The sequence below is a fragment of the Zootoca vivipara genome, chromosome 3 (assembly GCF_965207765.1).
Source record: "Zootoca vivipara chromosome 3, rZooViv2.hap1.1, whole genome shotgun sequence".
Classification (NCBI taxonomy): Eukaryota; Metazoa; Chordata; class Lepidosauria; order Squamata; family Lacertidae; genus Zootoca; species Zootoca vivipara.
Genome location: NC_142586.1, coordinates 12,680,710 through 12,702,148, shown reverse-complemented (window position 1 = coordinate 12,702,148; position 21,439 = coordinate 12,680,710). Strand labels below are relative to the sequence as shown.

The 21,439-nt window shown below is 44.1% G+C and overlaps 1 protein-coding gene across 1 annotated transcript in view; it reads right to left on the bottom strand.

The window, feature by feature from the left end:
• Nucleotides 1-340: 340 nt before the first annotated feature.
• Nucleotides 341-21,439, bottom strand: part of SLX4IP (SLX4 interacting protein) — a 91,029-nt gene continuing 69,930 nt past the window's right edge. Inside the window, exons 6-8 of the mRNA XM_035110077.3 lie at nt 18,909-18,976; nt 6,671-6,765; nt 341-2,644 (exon numbers count right to left, since the gene is read on the bottom strand). Coding sequence (XP_034965968.1) covers nt 2,545-2,644; nt 6,671-6,765; nt 18,909-18,976 — 263 coding nt within the window. The 3' untranslated portion in view covers nt 341-2,544. The remainder of the gene's footprint in view (nt 2,645-6,670; nt 6,766-18,908; nt 18,977-21,439) is intronic.

Sequence of the window (21,439 nt, the reverse complement as noted above, 5' to 3'; positions counted from 1 at the left end):
AACAAACACAGAATCAGATAAGTATTGGAGATGCAATGAGGTTGAGGGTACATTTTTTCATATGTGGTGGAGTATTGGGAAATAATTTATAATGAATTGGAAAAAAATGTTTTCCCAAAAAATCCCCAACAGACTCCTTTCTGAATTATCCCCAATTCAGATGGAAATTCCCAGGTGTCAAAAAAGGTTATTTATGTATGCCTTTACTGTGGCCCCTGTTTTGTTAGCCCCCCAAATGGAAAATGAGCGAGGTCCCAACTAAAGAAGAGTGGCAACTTAAACTGATGGAATATGTGCAACTCGCAGACTTAACATATAGAATAAGAGAACAAAAACAACATATGTTTAAAGAAGACTGGAAAATGTTTATTGAATATATTGGGGGGGGGGGAATTGTGTACACTTGAAAACGTCGGCAGCATTAGTGTAAATAACTTTTGATGGATGTAATACTGGAATCCTGAATGGTTTGGTTTATATAAAACATGCAGGGATTTATGCTATGCAAAAGGAACCATGGAAGGAGAAGGGAAGTCACTGATTGATAGTATAAGGTTGGTTAAATGAGTACAGTATTCTAAGTTGTAAAACAAAATTTAATAAAAATTATATATTAAAAAGAGAGAATTGAAAACAAATTGTGGAATGGAAGTGACTGCCTAGCTCACATACAAGCAATTGTCTGCCACCTTTCATGCAGCCTATAGGCAGGGCCGGCTCTAAGGCAAGCCTGGGTGGCGCAGAGCGCCAGGGCGCCGGGGCGCCAGGGGGGCACCGCACAACTGCGACCGCTGCAGCAGCGCTGCACCCGCCAGACAGCCGCGGTGAGAAAGGGCGGGGGGGCGGAGCGATAATCGCACCATGGCGCCAGATATGCTTAAGACGGCCCTGCCTATAGGTAAGCAACTCTGGAAACAGCTGAGTATACCAATCACTGGACAAGGGCAGTGACATGGGTGGAATATCACAGCAGTTTGAATCTCCACTTTCCATGAAACTTTACTAGATGATCTTGGACCAATCAGATCCTTTCAGCAGTTTTTGCAAGCATAAAAATGGGGGCAAACGCGCATCGGTGCATGAGAAGCCTAAACAAAATGGGTGTATTATCTCCCTGATCAATTGCACTGCCTAGTTTTGCAAGCTCTTAGATCTCAAGCCTCCTTAAAGCAATTCTGATGCAGTTTTAATGTCCTCGTAAACATTTATTGCAATGCAGAAAGAAAAGTGAGTCAAGTGAATAGTAAATCTCATAATAATCCAATAATAGAGGTTTAGCTCCAAACAAATTTAAGTGGATTTGAGGTACAGAGGTGGGTTTAATCTTATCCTTTCTGCCTCTCTCTCTCTTCCCAACCCTGCTGGTTGGGGAAATATATTCCATTCAGCACACTCTATTTCTTCTAAATGCCTTTTGCATATTAAAAGCTATACAAAAAACAGGAATAAGATAGAGAGAAATGGGGGCAAAAGAACATAAATCCCAGTTTGATTCCCCTGGATGGTAAACAATGACAATTAGGCTGTAAACAGCTGCAGCAGATAAAGGCCCACCCATAATGGATTCATGACAAAATGAAGAAGGGTCTTTGCGGGGAAGCCAAAAACAGGTCAAAACTCACTTCTCCAATTACCTGTTGTGGATCACTACCAGGTGTAGAATACAGTGCTATATGGAGCTTGTGTCTTGTTAAATTTCAGTGACTTCAAGGATCTGAAACTTTAAGAAAGTTCAGGAGAAATGCCCATTTAGATGATCTTTGCAGGTACTTAGCAAGCCCCCCCCCCCCCCGAAGCAAATATATATTCTGGCAGAAGACATAACCATGATAGCTTTAAATTTGGGGAACTTTTTCTGTGGCTTTCTTTTAGGGTGGTGTTTTCCCCAACCCCTGCAATTCCCAGCCAACACACACACACTGAATGAGTCTCTCTGCAAGCTTGGCATATGGGGGGTTAAGCGTTAAGGGTTATTCTTTGGTGACTGCAGTCGGTTTTGGTTTGTCTGCATGACGGCCATCGTATTTCTCATAAAAACAAGTCTCTTGGGAAGGCTTTTTCTTCAGGTAAGCAACTCTCCATCAGACTTGGCTCCTGCCAAGCCTCGTGTAGGAAAAAAACCAACAATGTGGGATTTGGGGGTGGGGGAACTTCTCTGAAAGACGTCCCCGGACAACCAGCAAGACTGCAAGTCTGGGAACAGAGTGATCCTGCCTCGGAGACAACCTTATTGCTCCTGCAGGACAGGACAGCAGCCGTCGTTTCAGTCACCCTTTGACTTTGGTTTGGATGCTGCAGGGCTGCTGACTCACAGCACCACCGAGGGTTCCTGCGTCGAAGTCCTGTCTAACCACGCCGCAAAATGAAGTTTTTGCTGGCTGGCTGCACGGCTCGGCTGTCTCCAATTCACATCACTTGTCCCATTCTGAAACAGGAAGCCCCAAGCTGCTCTCAGCTGTATTTATGCAATCCTTTGGTCGAGCTCCACGCCTACGTTTTTGCTTCGGGCTGAGGATCGGGGAAGGCGCTCGAGATGCATTCTTCCTACTCCCTGTCTGAGTGCAGAGAGCCAAGATACACTTTCATGGTGTCCTTGCTGGGCTGCTTGCCCTCATCGGCTTTCTTTGTTTTTGTCCTCTTCACTCTAATAAGAATAATAATTTTTAAAAAATGAGATATTTTTCTTTAATAATGCCTAGCTCGCCACAGCTTTGCTCTTTCTACGAATTCAGGAAGGCTACGGGAGGATCCGCTTTTGTAAATGACAAGCCTGCTTATTGTCTTGGCAAACACCTACGGCTTGCCCAGTATGGGTAGGATCAAGCAGCCGCCGTCTGCACTGGGGGAATTGAATTTACAAAAGAACGAGTTGCGTAGGGCTTCAGGTCCAAATCCACAGGACAGGGCGGAATTTTATCCAGATGTTGTAACCCACAATGCACGTTGTCTTCACATCCTTCCCAACCGAAAGACAATGTTTTCAGGAAAATAAATAAAACAACCAAGATAAATACATATGCGCCCAGAGAGGGATTCTAGACTTTTCGGCTTGCACAAATTGTACACCGTTTTCATTAACACAGCAGGCACCAAACTATAGCAGATGAACATGGCACACCATTCTCAGTCCTGTGATTTAATATTAGAGAGACCCCTCCCTTCCCAGTCCACACTGGAAACGATTCTGGGGGAATGACGGTGCAGAACATCTTCTGGATGCTCACAGCAGCAGAGCATGGGTAGCCAAAACATCTTCCAGATGTTTTAGACTCCAACTCCCTTCAGTGCCAGTATAGCCAGAGAGATGTAGTCCACAACCTCTAGAGCAGGGGTCCCCAGACTTACCCAGCTTTGGGCCGGTGCCCGCCACGCCGATCGCGCGGTGGGCCGGAGGGCGGGGGAGTGCGCGCCCATGCGCATGCGCACACGCATTTACTGGCGCAGTGGCGCGCTTCCAGGTCAGAAAAGGTGCCGGAAATCGTTTGTGTGCATGCGTATGGGCATCCCCCGACCTGGAAGTGCACCGGAAATGACCTCTTCTGGGTTGGGAGAGTCCCATACGCATGCGCACAAAGCTTTTTCCCAACCTGGAAGAGCGTCGGCGCACTGCGCGCCGTAAGAGCAGGCGGCGGCAGCGGGCGGCAGGGGTCGCCGCGGGCCAGATTGGGAGGCCAATTGGGCCGCATCTGGCCCGCAGGCCGTAGTCTGGGGACCCCTGCTCTAGAGGGCAGGACGTTGGTAATCCTGGATCTAGGAATGATGTTTGGGAAATACATTCCCCATGTTTTCTTGCAGACTTGATACTGGCTGTTGCATATCTTTGCAGCTTTCCCAGACTACGGAAGCCCTTCTATGTGCTACTATTTCCAGGTAAAACTGGGGCCAAGAACAGGTGAGAGGGATGGTTCTGGGAGTCCTAGGGACTGGTCCATTTCATTTATGGATTCCAGAGAGGGAGAGCCTGAAAAATTGGGGCACAGAAGGCCACAGGGCCATAAAATCTGGTGACCTACCCATTTTAGATTTTCTGTTGCACTGGTGTGCATCCTTAGTTTAAATATCATGCAAGTTTCTGTTTTCTCTGCCTTGGTTTTATATTGATATGCATTTTAGGTGATAATAAATCCCCTTGTTGATTTTTGGACCAGGGTGAATTTTTTTCAAATAAACATCTAGCAGAGGTAGGGAAGTGCTGTGATTCCCACGCTGAATTCCTGTGCCCCTATGGGTTGGCTGATTCATTTCAATGGAGGTCGATCCACATATGCTTTCCTTCACATCCAGGGACCTGCTGCCTCCAATTGAACAGATGAGGATGGGCAGTCCATAAACTACTTAGTCAGCCCTCTGGAAACAAACAAACTTGAAGCCAAGAGATTGAGAATCAACTGGATTCCCATCCTACTTCCCCGATGGCCATATTCTCTTCCCTGTCAGATGTATCTCTACTGTTGTGTAGAGCAAAACCTTTTGAAAAAGCCCCACCCTGCCTGTCTTTGGGCGCTAGAGCCCGGCCTGGCCTTGCCACCACATCCCTGGCCCTTTCGCTGAATGACCACTTGGCCAGCGCTCGCTCACTCCTCACTTGGATGGTGAGTGAACTCAGACAGAGGGAGGCAGGCACAGGGCAACCCCAGCCTGGCCCTCCTCTCTGCAGGCATTGTGGGGGATTTGCCCCCCCCCCCAAGAGCCACGTCGGCTGGCCAGGCTTCTCCCTGCGTGGATGGGCAGACTGTGCAGCATGGCCCCACCTGGCTGTGGTGGCAGGGGCTGTGCTGGCACAGCGAGCTCCATTCGCCCTCCGTGCTCCATGCATGCCCCGGGCACCAGCAAATGCTGTTACACCACTGCCTCAAAATGACCTACAGGGCATGTGGCTTCCTGCAGCCTACCCACGTCCTCGCTCCTCCAGACTGATGTGCCCATGGCTATAGTCATTCCCTGGCTATCTGGGGAAACACGTAGTTAAGGAGCTGGGTGATCTTCCAGAAGGCAAAAAGGAGGAAGATGAAAAGCCCAGACAACATGGTATCAAATGCCTTTCCCTAGCACATGCCACTGGCACAGATGAACTTTAAACAGGCTAGGCTGTTAACCGCAGGCAGAAGGAAGAGGGCAGTGTCTTGGATTTTGTCAGGAAATCTCAGCTTTAAGGCTAAGTTAAAGTGGGGGTAAGTCGTCTGTGCAAAGGCCACAGCATAATGAAGGCTGAAGTTCGACTAACACTAATATTTGCGGTTGGCGTAAAGAGCACGGAGGAGAAAAGGAATGTTCCTTGGCCCAGTGCTTACTTAAGCATAAAGGACCCTCAGCTGCTTTCCAAACGAGCAGAGAAAGGACCCAAATTTCATTCTATACCTTGGGAACTGATTCAATTCCCAAGCAGTGCAAGCTCTGGGAATGCAAGGGAAGGCTCCAAGGAACATTGACCAGCCAACTGGTAACTTACGAAGGAGAACAACCACCTTTGCCCTGCCCACCCAATTCATTTGGGACACAGGGTTTCATTTTTGGCCTGTTGCAAAATGAATGTCTACTTTGAATTCTGAATAAATGCATCATATGTATTGCTACATGTTAGACAGATGGATCTGTCTGATGGGCCAGGAAGCATATCCCATTTCCAGAAAGAAAGAAAAAACAGCAAGGGGGGTACCCCCAAACCTGAAGTGGGCTAAGGGCTGCTCCCATATACCTGGCAGCAGAAAGAAGTATACAAATGCTATAGGTCAATTCTGTGTCCAGGGCAGCTGTCTACCAGCTCCATCTGATATGCAGGCTGAGACCCTACCTGCCCACAGACTGTCTCGCCAGAGTGGTGCATGCAGGGCCATCTTACCCATAGGCGCTAGGGGTGCGGGGCACCCAGACGCTGGGCTCTCAGGGGCGCCAGGCCGAGAGTCTGGGGCCTGAGAGTTGAGTCCAGGGAAGACCTGCCTGTCGGTTGGAGTGCCGCGGTGGGCTCTTCTGCTGCGGGTGGCTCTGTGCCACGAGTATGGGGGTGACTGAGCCAGTGAGACGCTGAGGCGGCTGGTCGCATCCACCCTCCTGTGTGCCTGGGACTGGGCAACCGGGGGGGGGGGGGCTGGGCGGATCTTTGCACTCCAGCGCCGCATTTGCTTAAGGCAGCCCTGGGTGCATGCTCCAGTTATCTCCCTACTGCAGGCACCCCCAAACTGTGGCCCTCCAGATGTTTTGGCCTACAACTCCCACGATCCTTAGCTAACAGGACCAGTGGTTGGGAAAGATGGAAATTGTAGTCCAAAACATCTGGAGGGCCGAAGTCTGGGGATGCCTGGACTACTGCAATGCGCTCTACGTGGGGCTACCTTTGAAGGTGACCCAAAAACTACAACTAATCCAGAATGTGGCAGCTAGACTGGTGTCTGGACCACCTAGGACCCAACTCTCCCCATGATCAATTAACTGCGAGCGAAAGCTGGAAGGGTAGGAATGAAAAACAGTCCCTTCCCGCCCACCCTGTGTGGGTTCCAGTTGTTCATCTTTGCTGTTTATTTCTAGGAAGTTGCTCTTATTAAAAGTCATGCATATGCATGAATGACGTGGGGACTTTGGGGACTGTGCTCCAGCCTTGGCATTATCAGGTTTCCTATTCCCATCTTAAACATGTATGTGGTGTGTGAGAGAGAGAGCAGGGGAGAGCACTCACATCTTTTTCAGGGCGTTTTGCTTCTCCTGCTGAGTCAGGGAAGTTGCTGAAGATTCTCCGAAATATCCAGATGTCCCAGGAGGAAGGGTCTCTTCCTAATCCAAAAGGTAATGCAAAGCTTTCAAATAGTGACCCATCAGCACCACATTTACCAAAACGTTACAATATACATGTATTCTTTATACATTTCACTGATTTTACAACCATTGACATTTCAGAACTTGACTTCCTTCCCCCTCTTTCTGCGGTTCCTTAAATTTATTTTTAATACCTTCTGCATATCCAAATCAACTTAATTTGCTCATTTATTTATCTTCTTTAAATATATACTTTTCTGTAACTGCAGGTTATTGCAATAATCCTGCCAATGTTCTTATCTGTTTACAATTTCTCTGTAAATAGTCCACAAACCATTTCCATACTTTTTTTTTTAAAAAAAAGTTTGTTATCTTGATTTTTAAATTTTCTGGTGAGTTTCGCCATTTCTGCGTATTCCATAAGTTTCTGTATGCATTCTTCCTTTGCCGGGACTTCTGCTCCTTTCCATTTGGGGGCAAGTAACATTCTTGCTTCTGTAGTAGCATACATGAATAAGTTTCTATACAGTTTCGGTAGATGCATACCTGCCAAGTTGCTGTCAGAGAAATAAGGGACCGGGCGGAAATAGCAGACCGGAAGTAGCGCTGCCGCCACTTTGGAACTGGACGGAGCATGCTCAGAAGTGACTTTTGATGCTGCTTTGCCCAGTTCCAAAATGGCCGCCGCGCCAGAAGTCGCACTGCAGCCATTTTGGAACTGGGCAAAGTAGCATCAAAAGTTGCTTCTGAGTATGCTCCGCCCAGTTCCAAAATGGCCACCGCACCGGAATAAACCAGGAAAAAAAATCCGTTTTTTCAGCTAGGAACAGCTGGAAAAATGGGGATTTCCCGGGGAAAACGGGAGGCTTGGCAGCTATGGGTAGATGTGTCCTTATAATTCCCAAAAGAAAAGCTTCTGAGTTTGTTTTTACAAATGTTATTTGAAACATCCTTTTCATTTCATTATATATCATTTCCCAGTAAGCCTCAACCTTACTACAAGACCACCACATATGATAAAAAGAACCTTCTTTCTCTTTACATTTCCAACACTTATTTGATTGAGATTTATACATTTTTGCCAGCTTACTCGTTTTACTCACCCCCCCCCCGTTTATACATGAATTCTTTATTTACCTCTTCCACCTCTCCAGAAGAAAAGAGACACCAAATTGCACTAAGCCAAGGGCGGTCTTTCCTGCAGTAATCTCCTGCTAAACATTTTTGAGCCACTGAACTGAACCACAAACAAACAAGGCCAATGAGCTGGATTCCAAGCCATCTGAAGAAACTGCTGGCAAATATTTGATGTCTTTGTGGTTCGAACTGTGACAGATGCCAGGAGTCTGTGTAGCAGACAACAGCAACTTGCTTTGTCACTGGCTATTGAAGAGTTAATGGAACCGTGTCTATTCCATTATTATCTGAAGGATTCCTATGATTTCCCATATTAACAACATGGGATACAGGGACTTGCAAAACTCTGTCTATCCATCCATCATATTCAGCTTTGCTAGTGACTTTAATTATGAATTTTGCTTTTGAATTATGGTGCTGGAGGTGACTCTTGAGAGTCCCATGGACTCCAAGAAGATAAAACCTATCCATTCTGAAGGAAATCAGCCCCCAAGTGCTCACTGGAAGGACAGATCCTGAAGCTGAGGCTCCAATACTTTGACCACCTTATGAGAAGAGAAGACTCCCTGGAAAAGACCCTGATGTTGGGAAAGATGGAGGGCACAAGGAGAAGGGGGACGACAGAGGATGAGATGGCTGGACAGTGTTCTCGAAGCTACGAACATGAGTTTGACCAAGCTGCGGGAGGCAATGGAAGACAGGAGTGACTGGCATGCTCTGGTCCATGGGGTCACGAAGAGTCGGACACGACTAAATGACTAAACAACAACAACAAAGTGATTTTAATAAATATATACGTTCGTACATGCACACAGAACCGTGATTGTTCTCTTCATTATTAAAACCTATATATGAATGGAATGAGAAATTTTATTTTATGTATCCCCCCCACACTGCTCCTGTAAAAGTCAGCCTCCCCACTGCAACGCTTCTGAAATTGGACCATCAAGCCAAGGCGAAATGGTGTGGCATCCATTTGCCTTTTCGGCTAGTCAGTCAAAAATTGGAGGCCTCGATCCTCAGAGCATCATTGAAGTGAAACATGCCACACTTCTGCTGTGTCACATAACGTTGTCCCTTGGTGACGTGAGGAAGAGTCTTGCACGGCCAGATTCATGCATGCCATTTAACTTGTGGCCTAAACCTGCTTTGCAGTTTAGCTGCGGGGAAAGTGTTGCTGAGTGGAAAAGATTGCACTCTTTGACTTTTGATTTGCTTTATAATATTTGTCCGTATAGGGGGCCGAAAAGGGTTAAAGCTTTGAAAAATAACAAGGGAAAAATGATGTATCTGTGAAACACTTCTCAACATGCCCAATAAGTATAGTAGATTTTCCCCTCAGAGCCACACCCTAGAAGTGCTATATTTTGAGAACTGAACAATTAACATAAGGAATATGAGTCATTCTTTGAACGACTCTGTGGGAACCAGAGAGCCTCTTGCTTTTAGGAGGAATGTTAAGTTGCCTGAGGCTGGAATAGCACCAGATTTTTCTATTTTTTTTAAGGAACAAAAAGTGGACAATTCATATATCTTAAGTATTAATGGTGAAACCTGCTTTAATAATTAGTTAATGAGATGCAAGAAGGGGGACTGCCAGACGAGGAGGGATGAGGAGCCTGTTTTGAGAATGTTGTTGTTTATTTCCTGTGGGAATGGCAAAGCTTGTGAATGAAAAAGGGAAGCTTAAATCTGTTGTCATCCTGTCCGGGAATCCCAAATTCTTTTATAAAGAAAAACATCACAGGCAGAAAGAATGACTGCAGAGGTTAGACACTGTATGAGTATTTTAAATGGTAAAACAGAAAATTTAATTTAAAAATTATTATTATTATTATTATTATTATTATTATTATTAATAATAAAGTGTTACCGTGAGAGTGAAAAGGGGATGCAGAAAAGGATGACCAAATAATCAAGGGAACTCGGGCACATTCTTCACAGAAGAAAAGTAATTTCCCCAATGAAAATAGGGGCACCCTATCCCATTATTATTATTATTATTATTATTATTATTATTATTATTATTATTATTATTATTAAATTTATACCCTGCCCATCTGACTGGGTTGCCCCAGCCACTCTGGGTAGCTTCCAACATATATTAAAAACCTAATAAAACATTAAAAAACTTCCCTATACAGGGCTGTCTTCAGATGTCTTCTAAAGGTTGTATAGTTATCTCCTTGGCTCCAACATTTATCCAATGAAAATATGGATGTCCTAAGGAAATGCAGGACATTCTGGGATGGCTTCTGTAAATCCAGGATGGTACCTAGAAAATAGGGACACTTGGCAGGTCTGAAATCACCACCCGTACTACTAGAGTTTGGGGACACCTGCTAAAACTGATTGGCAGAATATTCGAGACAGAATTAACTTAGGGAGTTCACTGCCACAAGATGTGGCCATCAGTTTGGAAGGCTTTGAGAAATTCACAAAAAAAACAGAATAAAATTTAGGGACAGAACTACCCAAACTGTATAGAAATTTATTCATGTATGCAACTACAGCGGCAAGAATGTTACTTGCCCCAAAATGGAAAGAAGCAGAAGTCCCAGCAGAAGAAGAATGGATACAAAAACTTATGGGATATGCAGAAATGGCGAAACTTGTCAGAAAAACAAGAAAGCAAGATCACAAACCTTTAAATAAAAAAACGGTTTACTGAATATTTACAAATCAACTGTAAACAGATAAGAAAATTGGCAGGGTTATTGTAATAACCTGCAGTTTTAAGAGTATATATTTAAAGTAGATGAATAAATGAATAAATTGAGTTATTTGGAATACCTCGGTTTAAGTACGCCTCGGTTTTAGTATTTTCAGTTTAAGTACTCCGCGGACCTGTCTGGAACGGATTAATCCACTGTCCATTACTTTCAATGGAAAAATTCGCTTCAGGTTAAGTACGCTTCAGGTTAAGTATGGACTTCCGGAACCAATTACACACATACCTCGGGTTAAGTACGCTTCAGGTTGAGTACTCGGCGGACCCGTCTGGAACGGATTAATCCACTTTCCATTACTTTCAATGGGAAAGTTTGCTTCAGGTTAAGTACGCTTCAGGTTAAGTACAGACTTCCGGAATCAAGGTTTGTAAACCGAGGTACCACTGTTCACTGTTGGGTTACAAATGCTTCAGGTCACAAACTCCGCTAACCCAGAAATATTACCTCGGGTTAAGAACTTTGCTTCAGGATGAGAACAGAAATCGTGTTCCGGTGGCGCGGTGGCAGCAAGAGCCCCCATTAGCTAAAGTGGTGCTTCAGGTTAAGAACGGACCTCTGGAACAAATTAAGTTCTTAACCAGAGGTACCACTGTATGCAGAAATTAATAACAAAAAAGATGCCAAGACTCATTTTGTTGTTCTTCGCCCCTACTGCTAAATCCCTGCTTTCCCAAGACTGCACCATTTTGAGTTCTAGCACAAATACTCCGCCTTCCAAGAAGGAATTCACAAGGAAACTGAAAATGATTATTCTCAAGACCTGGGAAAGGCCATTGTCAATTCTACTGCCTTCCATTCAACTGAGGGCTAGCTTGATGCTTGAAGGGAAAGGAAGGGGCTGCTCCCTGACTACTTTGCACATCGCCTTTCTAAGGACTTCTCAGTTTCAGCTGCCTTCCTTTGGAACTAAGCTCTTCACTTCTGGGTACAGTGGTACCTCTACTTGCGAATTTAATGCGTTCCGAACGCACATTCGCAAGTCGAAAAAAATTGTAAGTCGAATCCCATAGGAATGCATTGGGAGAAAAAAATCGTAAGTCGAAGCAACCCTATCTAAAAATTCGTAAGTAGAAAAAATCCCATCTAAACCGCATCCAAGATGGCGGGCGGAGCTTCATTTGTAAGTAGAAACATTCGTAAGTAGAGTTATTCGTAAGTAGAGGTACCACTGTACTGGAATCTACATTAGCCATATTTTAAAGGAAAGGGAGAGGAGGTGAAGAATCCAATGGCACGGTTCTCTTAAACTCCCCCATGTGCATTATTTTTTAAAAATGTACAGGGGTACTAAAAATAAAAAGAAAGTTTCCACTGTTTGCCAAAACAAGCTGGTTCAACAGCTAGGTATTTTTGGATTGGATTGGATTTTTACTGTGGAATACAGAGAATTTCTTGCTCTGCCTTACAAAAGAGAATTAACAGCTACTGCCTTTATATGCTTGAAGACATATGCTTAATACTGTTACTCCAAGGCTAAGGTGTTTATTGAGGCATGAATTGCTTCCGATTGCACATTATGTCACGTGACTATAGACGGTGGATTCAGAGGGAATATTTGCAGAGAATGGATCTATTGTTCAGCGATAACACAAAGGCAGGGAAAGGTCAGTGGTTTTATAGTCAAGACAACATTCGCTTAATAACATGCAAAGGAACTGAAGCCAAGGCGGTCTTTGGAGTTTTACATTTTTCGGGTTGTTTAACGCTTTAACAGTGCTGTTATATCTGCCGAACCCTCTCTATTTCCCTACTTTAAAGCAAGCATGGGAAGGCTACGGTCATGGAGGAGGGAAGACGAAACTTTTGCATTTCTGACTCAGGAATCTTGAAAGCCTATTTTATCATTTGGCTGAAAGAAACACAGGAGGAAATCAATAGCAAATCAATAAAAATATTTTAAGAAGAAAGTGGAAATGTAAAAAAAAAAAAAAAAACTACAGGGGAAAACGAACATGGGTTTCCAAATACTGTGGTACCTTGGAAACTGAACAGAAGCCATTCCAGAAGTCCGTTCAACTTCCAAAATGTCCGGAAAACAAGGGGCGGCTTCCGATTGGCTGCAAGAAGCTCCTGCAGCCAATCAGAAACCGTGCTGGACGTCCAGGTTCCCAAAGAACCTTTTCAAACCTGAACACTGCATTCAGAAGCCAAAACATTTGACTCGCAAGTTAACCAAGGTATGACTGTATCAAAGTTCTGTTGGATATCAAAATAATGGAACACCCATATAAGTTCTAACTTATGACAGTTGAACTACACACAGCAGCAGGGCATTAGTAGGGGAGAGCTGACAGAGGGAGAGAAATCTGTTAATATGGTATATTAAAACAATTTATTCCTCTTCTTTCCAATTCTCCCCCTGACTTGCAAGTCGCAACCTTCCCCCACCCCCTACTTCCCTTGAGTGAGCTCCAAAAGTAGAATGTGCACATTTGGGAAGGAAGATGAAGAACTGGTGGGGGACTAAGGCAGGCTTTGTCAAGATGGTGCCCGCCAGATGTTTTGGGCTGCGATTCCCATCAGCTCCAGCCATCCATGGGAGTTCCAGTCCAAAACAGGTGGAGGGCACCAGGCTGCCAAAAGCTGCATTAAGCATCCCTCTCGCTCATTCTCCCTTACACGGAGCACACTTTCTGCCGACTCATCCTTATTTTACAAGGGTAAATTCCACAAGGAGAAGGGGACGACAGAGGACGAGATGGTTGGACAGTGTTCTCGAAGCTACGAGCATGGTGTTTGCCGAAGCTGTGGGAGGCAGTAGAAGACAGGAGTGCTTGGCCTCCTTTGGTCCATGGTGTCAGGAAGAGTCGGACCTGACTAAACGACTAAACAACAACAACAAATTCCAAAAGAGCAATAGAAGTGGCTGTTTGCTGATCTAATTATGGCAGCATGGACAAGAACTGTTGATGACTTCAAAGGTCAATAGCACTTATCCTTGATCTTGCCATTTATAGTTGGATTAGTGAGGCTCAGCTGACAGAATCAACTCGCCCTCGATGAGCCTAGTGGTCAGACATGGGGAGCATCACTAACCAGGACAAATCCCCTCTCTCACACTTTCATCCCAGCCATTACTCATGTGGCACGAGGCAGGTATTCATCCTGGCTGCTTCCTTTCAGGAGAAGATTGCAACAGATGCCAGGTTGAAAATTGTTGTTCAGCCCAGAGATGGCAAGAAGATAAAATCCTGACCAGAGAAGAATGGCAGATTAAGTTGATGGATTATGCCAAAATCGCTAAAATGACCCGAAGGATCAGAAATCAGGAAAACCAAAAACTTTAATAAAGAATGGGGAAATTTTATCTTCAAAACGATTGTAAATAGTTAAAATTGTTAGTAGGATGGGAATAACACTTGTAGTTTAATGGTGAATTTTGGATATAATGGAGATGTAAAAAATGTGGATTATTGTAAAAGATGCAGGAGGAAAGGAGTAACAAGAGGACCCACAAAGGGGAGGAGGGGAGTCCAGGAGATTCCTTGGAATCTTGTCATTATGTTGTATGTTAGATATGTGACTGTAAAATTGTAATTTGAAAAAAACCCCTGTAAGGGTGACTCCCTACAGGGAGCCAGGCCCCATCAGCAGTACGTTTCCGAGCACAATTCAAAGTGTTGGTGCTGACCTTTAAAGCCCTAAATGGCCTCGGTCCAGTATACCTGAAGGAGCGCCTCCACCTCCATCATTCTGCCCGGACACTGAAGTCCAGCACCGAGGACCTTCTGGCGGTTCCCTTGTTGCGAGAAGCCAAGTTGCAGGGAACTAGGCAGAGGGCCTTCTCGGTGGTGGCGCCTGTCCTGTGGAACGCCCTCCCATCGGATGTCAAAGAGAAAACAACTACCAGACTTTTAGAAGACATCTGAAGGCAGCCCTGTTCAGGGAGGCTTTTAATGTTAAATAGATTACTGTGTTTTATTTTTCTGTTGGAAGCCGCCCAGAGTGGCTGGGGAAACCCAGCCAGATGGGCGGGGTATAAATAATATATTATTATTATTATTATTATTATTATTATTATTATTATTATTATTATTATAGCAGCCAGGGGGGAGGGGAAAGACTCGGGGGAAGAGAGAAGCCAACGTGCAGAACGATGGGAAAGCTCAGGGCAGGAGAGATGTAGGCAAGGGCTCAAGGATGCTGGACAGGGAGGAGGCTGAGAGGGCATCACTCCTTCTGGTGCAAGAGTTAAGGAGAGCACTGCGACACAGGTCAAGGGGGAGGCGTTTTGGGGTGCCCTGACTACTTTGCTGGCATAAGAACAGACGTACGCCATTGCCGGATTCGGAATGAGAGGTCATGTTTTAAGCTGTCTTTGCACTTTAAGCTTACTTTGCACAATAAGTCTTTATAGACAAACTGGACTCAAGCGGAGTTACTCTAGAGCAGCCACGACGACCCTCTGACAATAAATATTTTTTTAAAAAAAGATAAAGAAAATTGTTGTTCAAGAGGCGAGCTCAGTTATTATTGACAGGGAAAGCAAATACAAGTCAACACACTGTATTAATGCATTACTAGAATGCAAAGGTGAATAGGGTTTTTATCAGTACTTTGGTATAAATGCATGTTTAATTGAAGAAACTTAACCTTGCCCCTACTTCAATGTCCTTCCCCTTTGTTTATTTTTCTTCTGGCTTAGATTCAGCTACCCACTGTTGGAAAGGAAGTAGGTCTGCTAATATGTGTTCTCGCAGCAAGGCTTCAAAAATCATGGCAGCAACTTCCAAAAGAAGCCAATAAGCATAAGGCAAATTTTCATGATGTTATTTTTGTTCTAGTACAACAGGCTCCTCACCAGCTTCCTTCCACCCGCTTCTATCTCATTGTATAAAATCACTCCAAATAAGCTTATGTACATTTTGCACAGTTGCAAACAGAAGGAAGGAATGTCCTTCGAGACAGTTAGCAAGGTATAAAACATTATTTTCAACATGCAATAAAGTGTAATCAGATATTTAGAAAGCAAAATAGGCATCAGATTTTACAAGACCTAGAATAAAAGCAGGACAACGAAAAGACTTTAGGAAATAAAAGCATGACAGCTGACGTAGACATACAAGCTCTTAGCTTGAAGTGACAGTTAACACTCAGAATTCTGATTTCATGAGGATTGCTTTTCACTCTTCACTATCTTGGCATCTTTGAAAAACAACCAAGGGACTTGGTGACACACACACACACACACACACACACACACACACACGTTATATATATATTGCAAAATCTACGGCTTTATCTTTGTAAATCGGTCTACGCTAAAAGACACTTCCCTTTCTGGTGTCCTACCCATAAAAAGTGATATCAGAACGTATCTGTTGAATAATTATTCCTGTTGAAGGTACTGACAACCATTAATCATGGTTATAGACAGTGAAAATGTACCATTACCTTCTTAGAGGTTCTTTCCTAACCTAAGTCTGGGTGTGCCCTCAAAGTAGCTTTGTTTCATCCAGACTTCCTCATCTCCCCAAATATCTCCATTATTTCAACACTGTACAAATACAGATCTCTCAGAAAAGCTGGAAATATTTACTGCTTAGCCCTAGGGGCCTCTCAGCTATATTCTGTGCACAGCTATTTCAAAATATTTGCCATCTTTCATAACTTTATATCAACTCCTTTTATAGGAATGCCCCATTTCCACTTTTTAGCTTTCTCGAGAGCCAGTTTATTCATTCAGCTGGATGGAGGAAAAAAGCTTTCCCCAGACCATACCATTTCAGGCTACGATTGAGGAAGGTGCTGGTTTGAACAACTGGGATGCAAGCGGCGCTGTAGTCTAACCACCGAGCCTCTTGGGCTTGTCGATCAGAAGGTTGGCTGTTCAAATCCCTGCGACGTGATGAGCTACCATTGCTCTGTCCCAGCTCCTGCCATAGCTGTCAAGTTCTCCCTTTTTTAAAAGGAGGGAAATTCCCTTATGCTGAGTAGGCTTCCTTGCAAGAAAAGGGAAAATTTGACAGCTATGGCTCCTGCCCACCTAGCAGTAAAGTGCAAGTAGATAAATAGGTAACGCTCCAGCGGGAAGGTAAACAGCGTTTCTGTGCGCTGCTCTGGTTCGCCAGAAGCGGCTTAGGCCACATGACCCGGAAGCTGTCTATGGATAATAATAATAATAATAATAATAATAATAATAATAATAATAATAATAATTTGTTATTTATAACCCGCCCATCTGGCTGGGTTCCCCCAGCCATTCTGGGCGGCTTCCAACAAAACATTAAAATACAGAAAACTATCAAACATTAAAAGCCTCCCTAAACAGGGCTGCCTTAAGATGCCTTCTAAAGGTCTGGTAATTGTTGTGCTCTTTGACCTCTGGTGGGAGGGCATTCCACAGGGAGGGCGCCACTACCGAGAAGGCCCTCTGCCTGGTTCCCTGTAACTTGGCTTCTTGTAGCGAGGGAACTGCCAGAAGGCCCTCGGCGCTGGACCTCAGTGTCCGGGTAGAACAATGGGGGTGGAGACGCTCCCTCAGCCTATAGAGCGAGATGAGCACCGCAACCCCAGAGTCGTCCACGAAAGGTCAGGGGTACCTTTACCTATTTAAGAATAGAACACCGGATGTATTTCAGATGCACAGAAATGTATAATCAAACCTTTCTCCTACAAAGGACATTCTAAAGCAGTCTAAACAATGTATAACAGACCACCTAAGAAGCTGGGAGCAGCGGTATCCAAAAAATCTGGTGGGGCAGGGAGAGGTCTAACCACCATCCTGGTAGTTCAAGAGACCTTCCAACTGACCCATACTTTTAAATGAAGGCTGTACTGTGCTCTTTCCTTGTATGTGTCTTTCTCTTTAAAAGCATCTCAAATGACAACAGACAAAAATGACTTCTAAAAGAACCGCAAACAGCTGTCTATATATTTGTTCATTCACAGCCAAGAAGACATCAGTGTCCGGCTGCTCCAAATCACGGTACAAAATTATTTCATCAGCAGACTGTCCAATAATGTTATGTGCAAAAATCGTTTCATCTGCAGACCGCCCAACAATGAAATGTGCAAAAGGAAAGCAGATTCTCATCGGCTGTAGTGAATGAATGAAAGAATGAATGCAAGTTGGAAGTTGAAATAAGGAGGCAACAGCAAAATGGTTGAGCATACATGCATCCCATATGACAAATTCCTTTCCGCTGTGCTCCCATGAAAGATGTGTTGGAAAGGTCTAGGTGTGAAATTGCCCTCTGAATCCAAGGCTTCCTACTGATGCTTCCTAAAGTGGTTGGAAGTGGTGGAACCTGCTTACACTCATTTTGGGTCAGCCAACCTAAAAAATAGTGTTAAATCAACTCCCGCTCTGTTTGATTTGGACATGGCTCACAAAGAATGGTTATTTTTTTAAACACACCCAGAAAAATAATAATAATTCCATTCTGAAACGCCTTATAATGTTGAGCGTTACAACAAAACAAAACGAGTCCCAGAAGCACTTTTAATTTCTCTCTTGCCAGGCTTTGCTGCCTGCCGGTAGCGCCAAGAACCAAGCGAAAAGCCAAATTACAAAGTTCATTGCCCAATTCATTAAAAAGAGACTGGTTACTGTTAGCAGTCTTCAATAGTGTGATAGTCGCCATCCCGACAAAAAACCAAAACCCCAACGCATCTTATATATACTTTTCAGTTTCACCTGTGATCATCCATTCCCCCATTCATCAGCAGGCTGTTGTTTTTTTAACGCAAAAATAGCATTTAAATACATATTTTTCACAATGTATGAGCGTCTAACCCTGCCCCCTGTAAGCTATGCATTCCTATCCATTATTTTTTTTGCGTTACAAAATTTGAAGAAGTGCAAAATCCAATGGACTAGACGTTACTGCGGGAGATCTGTATCATACTGGAACGTGACAAATAATTAATTCTGCAAGCATCCCTAGCTGTTTGGTATGGATTGCAGAAGCACTCGAAATTAAAGCATTTAATTTTTATTTTTTTAAAAAACCCAAGGTTATAATTTAAAAATAAGCTTGTGAAGTCGCTTTATTCTGCACCCTAAGGAACGACCCCCGCTTTGCAAAAGTGGTCCGCTTCCCAGAAGTTCTCATCATTTCCCCTGCTTGGGTGTGTAGCTTGTGATCCCAGAGAACATTTTCTTGACTCCAAGTTTTAAACTACTTGGCCTAAGTATTTTTGTAACATTTTCCATCCCGAGCACGTGCCAAGAATCTGTGAATGGCAAAGGCCAATCTAAAAAACCACCCACGTTTCTAACCAGCGCATGGCAAAATGTGCTATTTCTTAATGCTCTTTAGTACGTCCCGGTGCCACACTCTCACTGACCTGAGGAGGTGGACTGGAGTCAAGTCTTGTGACACAAACCACAAATCGGTCAGGAAACACTCGCAACTCTGCAAAAGAAGGAAGCACAGGGATGTTGTGTGTATCTTTGCCCCCCTCCCTCCCTCCCTCCCACACACACATACCCTCTCTAAGCTGCCTCATCCGTTAAGATTTTAAACACGCAGCACTTTTTTCAACTGGCATCTATGCTAATGGCATTACTTACTCCTCTTGACAGACAAGAGCACCCAAACTGCATAAGCCTCATGGAAATATGCTGAAGTCAATCGCTAGAATTGAAAACAAAAAACAAAAACCCCCAAACCACAAGGTTTTGCCACACACAGAGGACAGAAAATAAAATATTACACTTCTATTTCTTTGCACCTTGCCCAATCATTTCTTCTTCTTTTTCTTTTTTGGGAATTTGCTGTGGGTTAAACCACTGAGCCTAGGGCTTGCCGATCAGAAGGTCTGCGGTTTGAATCCCTGCGACGGGGTGAGCTGCCGTTACTCGGTCCCAGCTCCTGCCAACCTAGCAGTTCAAAAGCACGTCAAAGTGCAAGTAGATAAATAGGTACTGCTCCAAGCGGGAAGGTAAACGGCATTTCCGTGTGCTGCTCTGGTTCGCCAGAAGCAGCTTTGTCATGCTGGCCACATGACCTGGAAGCTCAGCCAATAACGCAAGATGAGCGCTGCAACCCCAGAGTCGGTCATGACTGGACCTAATGGTCAGGGGTCCCTTTACCTTTACCTTAAAGATCTAAACATCATCCAGCACAGAAGCAAAAAAAGAAAAACTCTGAATTAGGTTTTCTTTTCGTTTTCTTTTTGCCACAAGACGAGAAGATAGTGTGTGACACTAATGATATTCACCAGGGTAGAATCAGTGCATCATGTTGTCATAAATCTGCTGTTTTCTTTTTCTTTTCTTTTTTTAAAAACCAAAATACAGTCATACCTTGGGTTGAGTACGCTGCGGATTGAGTACTTTCGAGTTGCATACTCGGTGGACCCTGAAGTGTTTACTTCCGGGTTCCGCCGCGCATGCATGCACATGTGCAGAAGTGCTCTATCAGCGCTTCGTGCATGCACTAAAGCGCCGCTTGGGTTAAGTACTTTTCGGGCTGCGAATGGCACCCCGGAACAGATTAGGTGCTTAACCCGAGGTGCCACTGTATGTTTTAATGACACAGCTTTGCCTTTGACTTTCAGACTATTTTAAAAATTTATTTTACAAGTGTAGAGTTATAACAATACTGAATACATATCCATATTTAGATATTTCACTGAATCTCAAGACTTCCCACGCTACCCTCCCTGGGCCCTGTTATCAACTTTTTCAACTGCATATTATTTCATAATCCGTATTTTATACCTCTCCATATGATCCACATTATTTGCTACATTACAAGTGTTATTAAAATCCTGCTAATGTTTTCATCTGCTTACAATGGCCTCCTAAACAAATTATAAAATTTTCCCATTCTTTATTCATGTTTTTGTCTTCTTGGTTCCTGAGCTTCCCGGTCAATTTTGCCATTTTGGCGTAGTCCAAAAACCTTGATTCGCCATTCCTCTCTAGTAGGGATTTTGTCTTCTTTCCAATGGCCCAATCATTTCTTAACCCATATCACAACACATGGCATGGAAACTGGACTCTGCGAGCCAAGCTAGTTGTGGCATTGTGAGAATAGAATGAATGTGCCCTTTTTGTTATTCAAATAGTAGCCATGAGGATGGGGAGTTGCACTCTCCCCCCCCCCCCCGCAGTCCTGACGGAAACAGCACCTCTGAAATTGCCATTTGCTCATAGTACCACTGTAGTACCACTGTATTCCGCTCTGGTCAGACCTCACCTGGAGTACTGTGTCCAGTTGTGGGCATCACAGTTCAAGAAGGATACTGACAAGCTGGAACGTGTCCAGAAGAGGGCAACCAAAATGGTCAAAGGCCTGGAAACAATGCCTTATGAGGAACGGCTTAGGGAACTGGGTATGTTTAGCCTGGAGAAAGGAAGGTTAAGGGGTGATATGATAGCCATGTTCAAATATATAAAAGGATGTCATATAGAGGAGGGAGAAAGGTTGTTTTCTGCTGCTCCAGAGAAGCGGACACGGAGCAATGGATTCAAACTACAAGAAAGAAGATTCCACCTAAACATTAGGAAGAACTTCCTGACAGTAAGAGCTGTTCGGCAGTGGAATTTGCTACCAAGGAGTGTGGTGGAGTCTCCTTCTTTGGAGGTCTTTAAGCAGACGCTTGACAGGCATATGTCAAGAATGCTTTGATGGTGTTTCCTGCTTGGCAGGGCGTTGGACTGGATGGCCCTTGTGGTCTCTTCCAACTCTATGATTCTATGATTCATATGTGGTGGACTTGTTAAAAAAAAGTCACAAGCTTTTGGGAAATGATATATAATGAGTTGAAGAAGATGTTTAAAATAGTTGTCTCAAAAAAACCTGAACAGAAAAAAGGTGGTTAAATTGTTTATGCACGCTACTACTGCAGCCAGAATTTTGTATGCACAT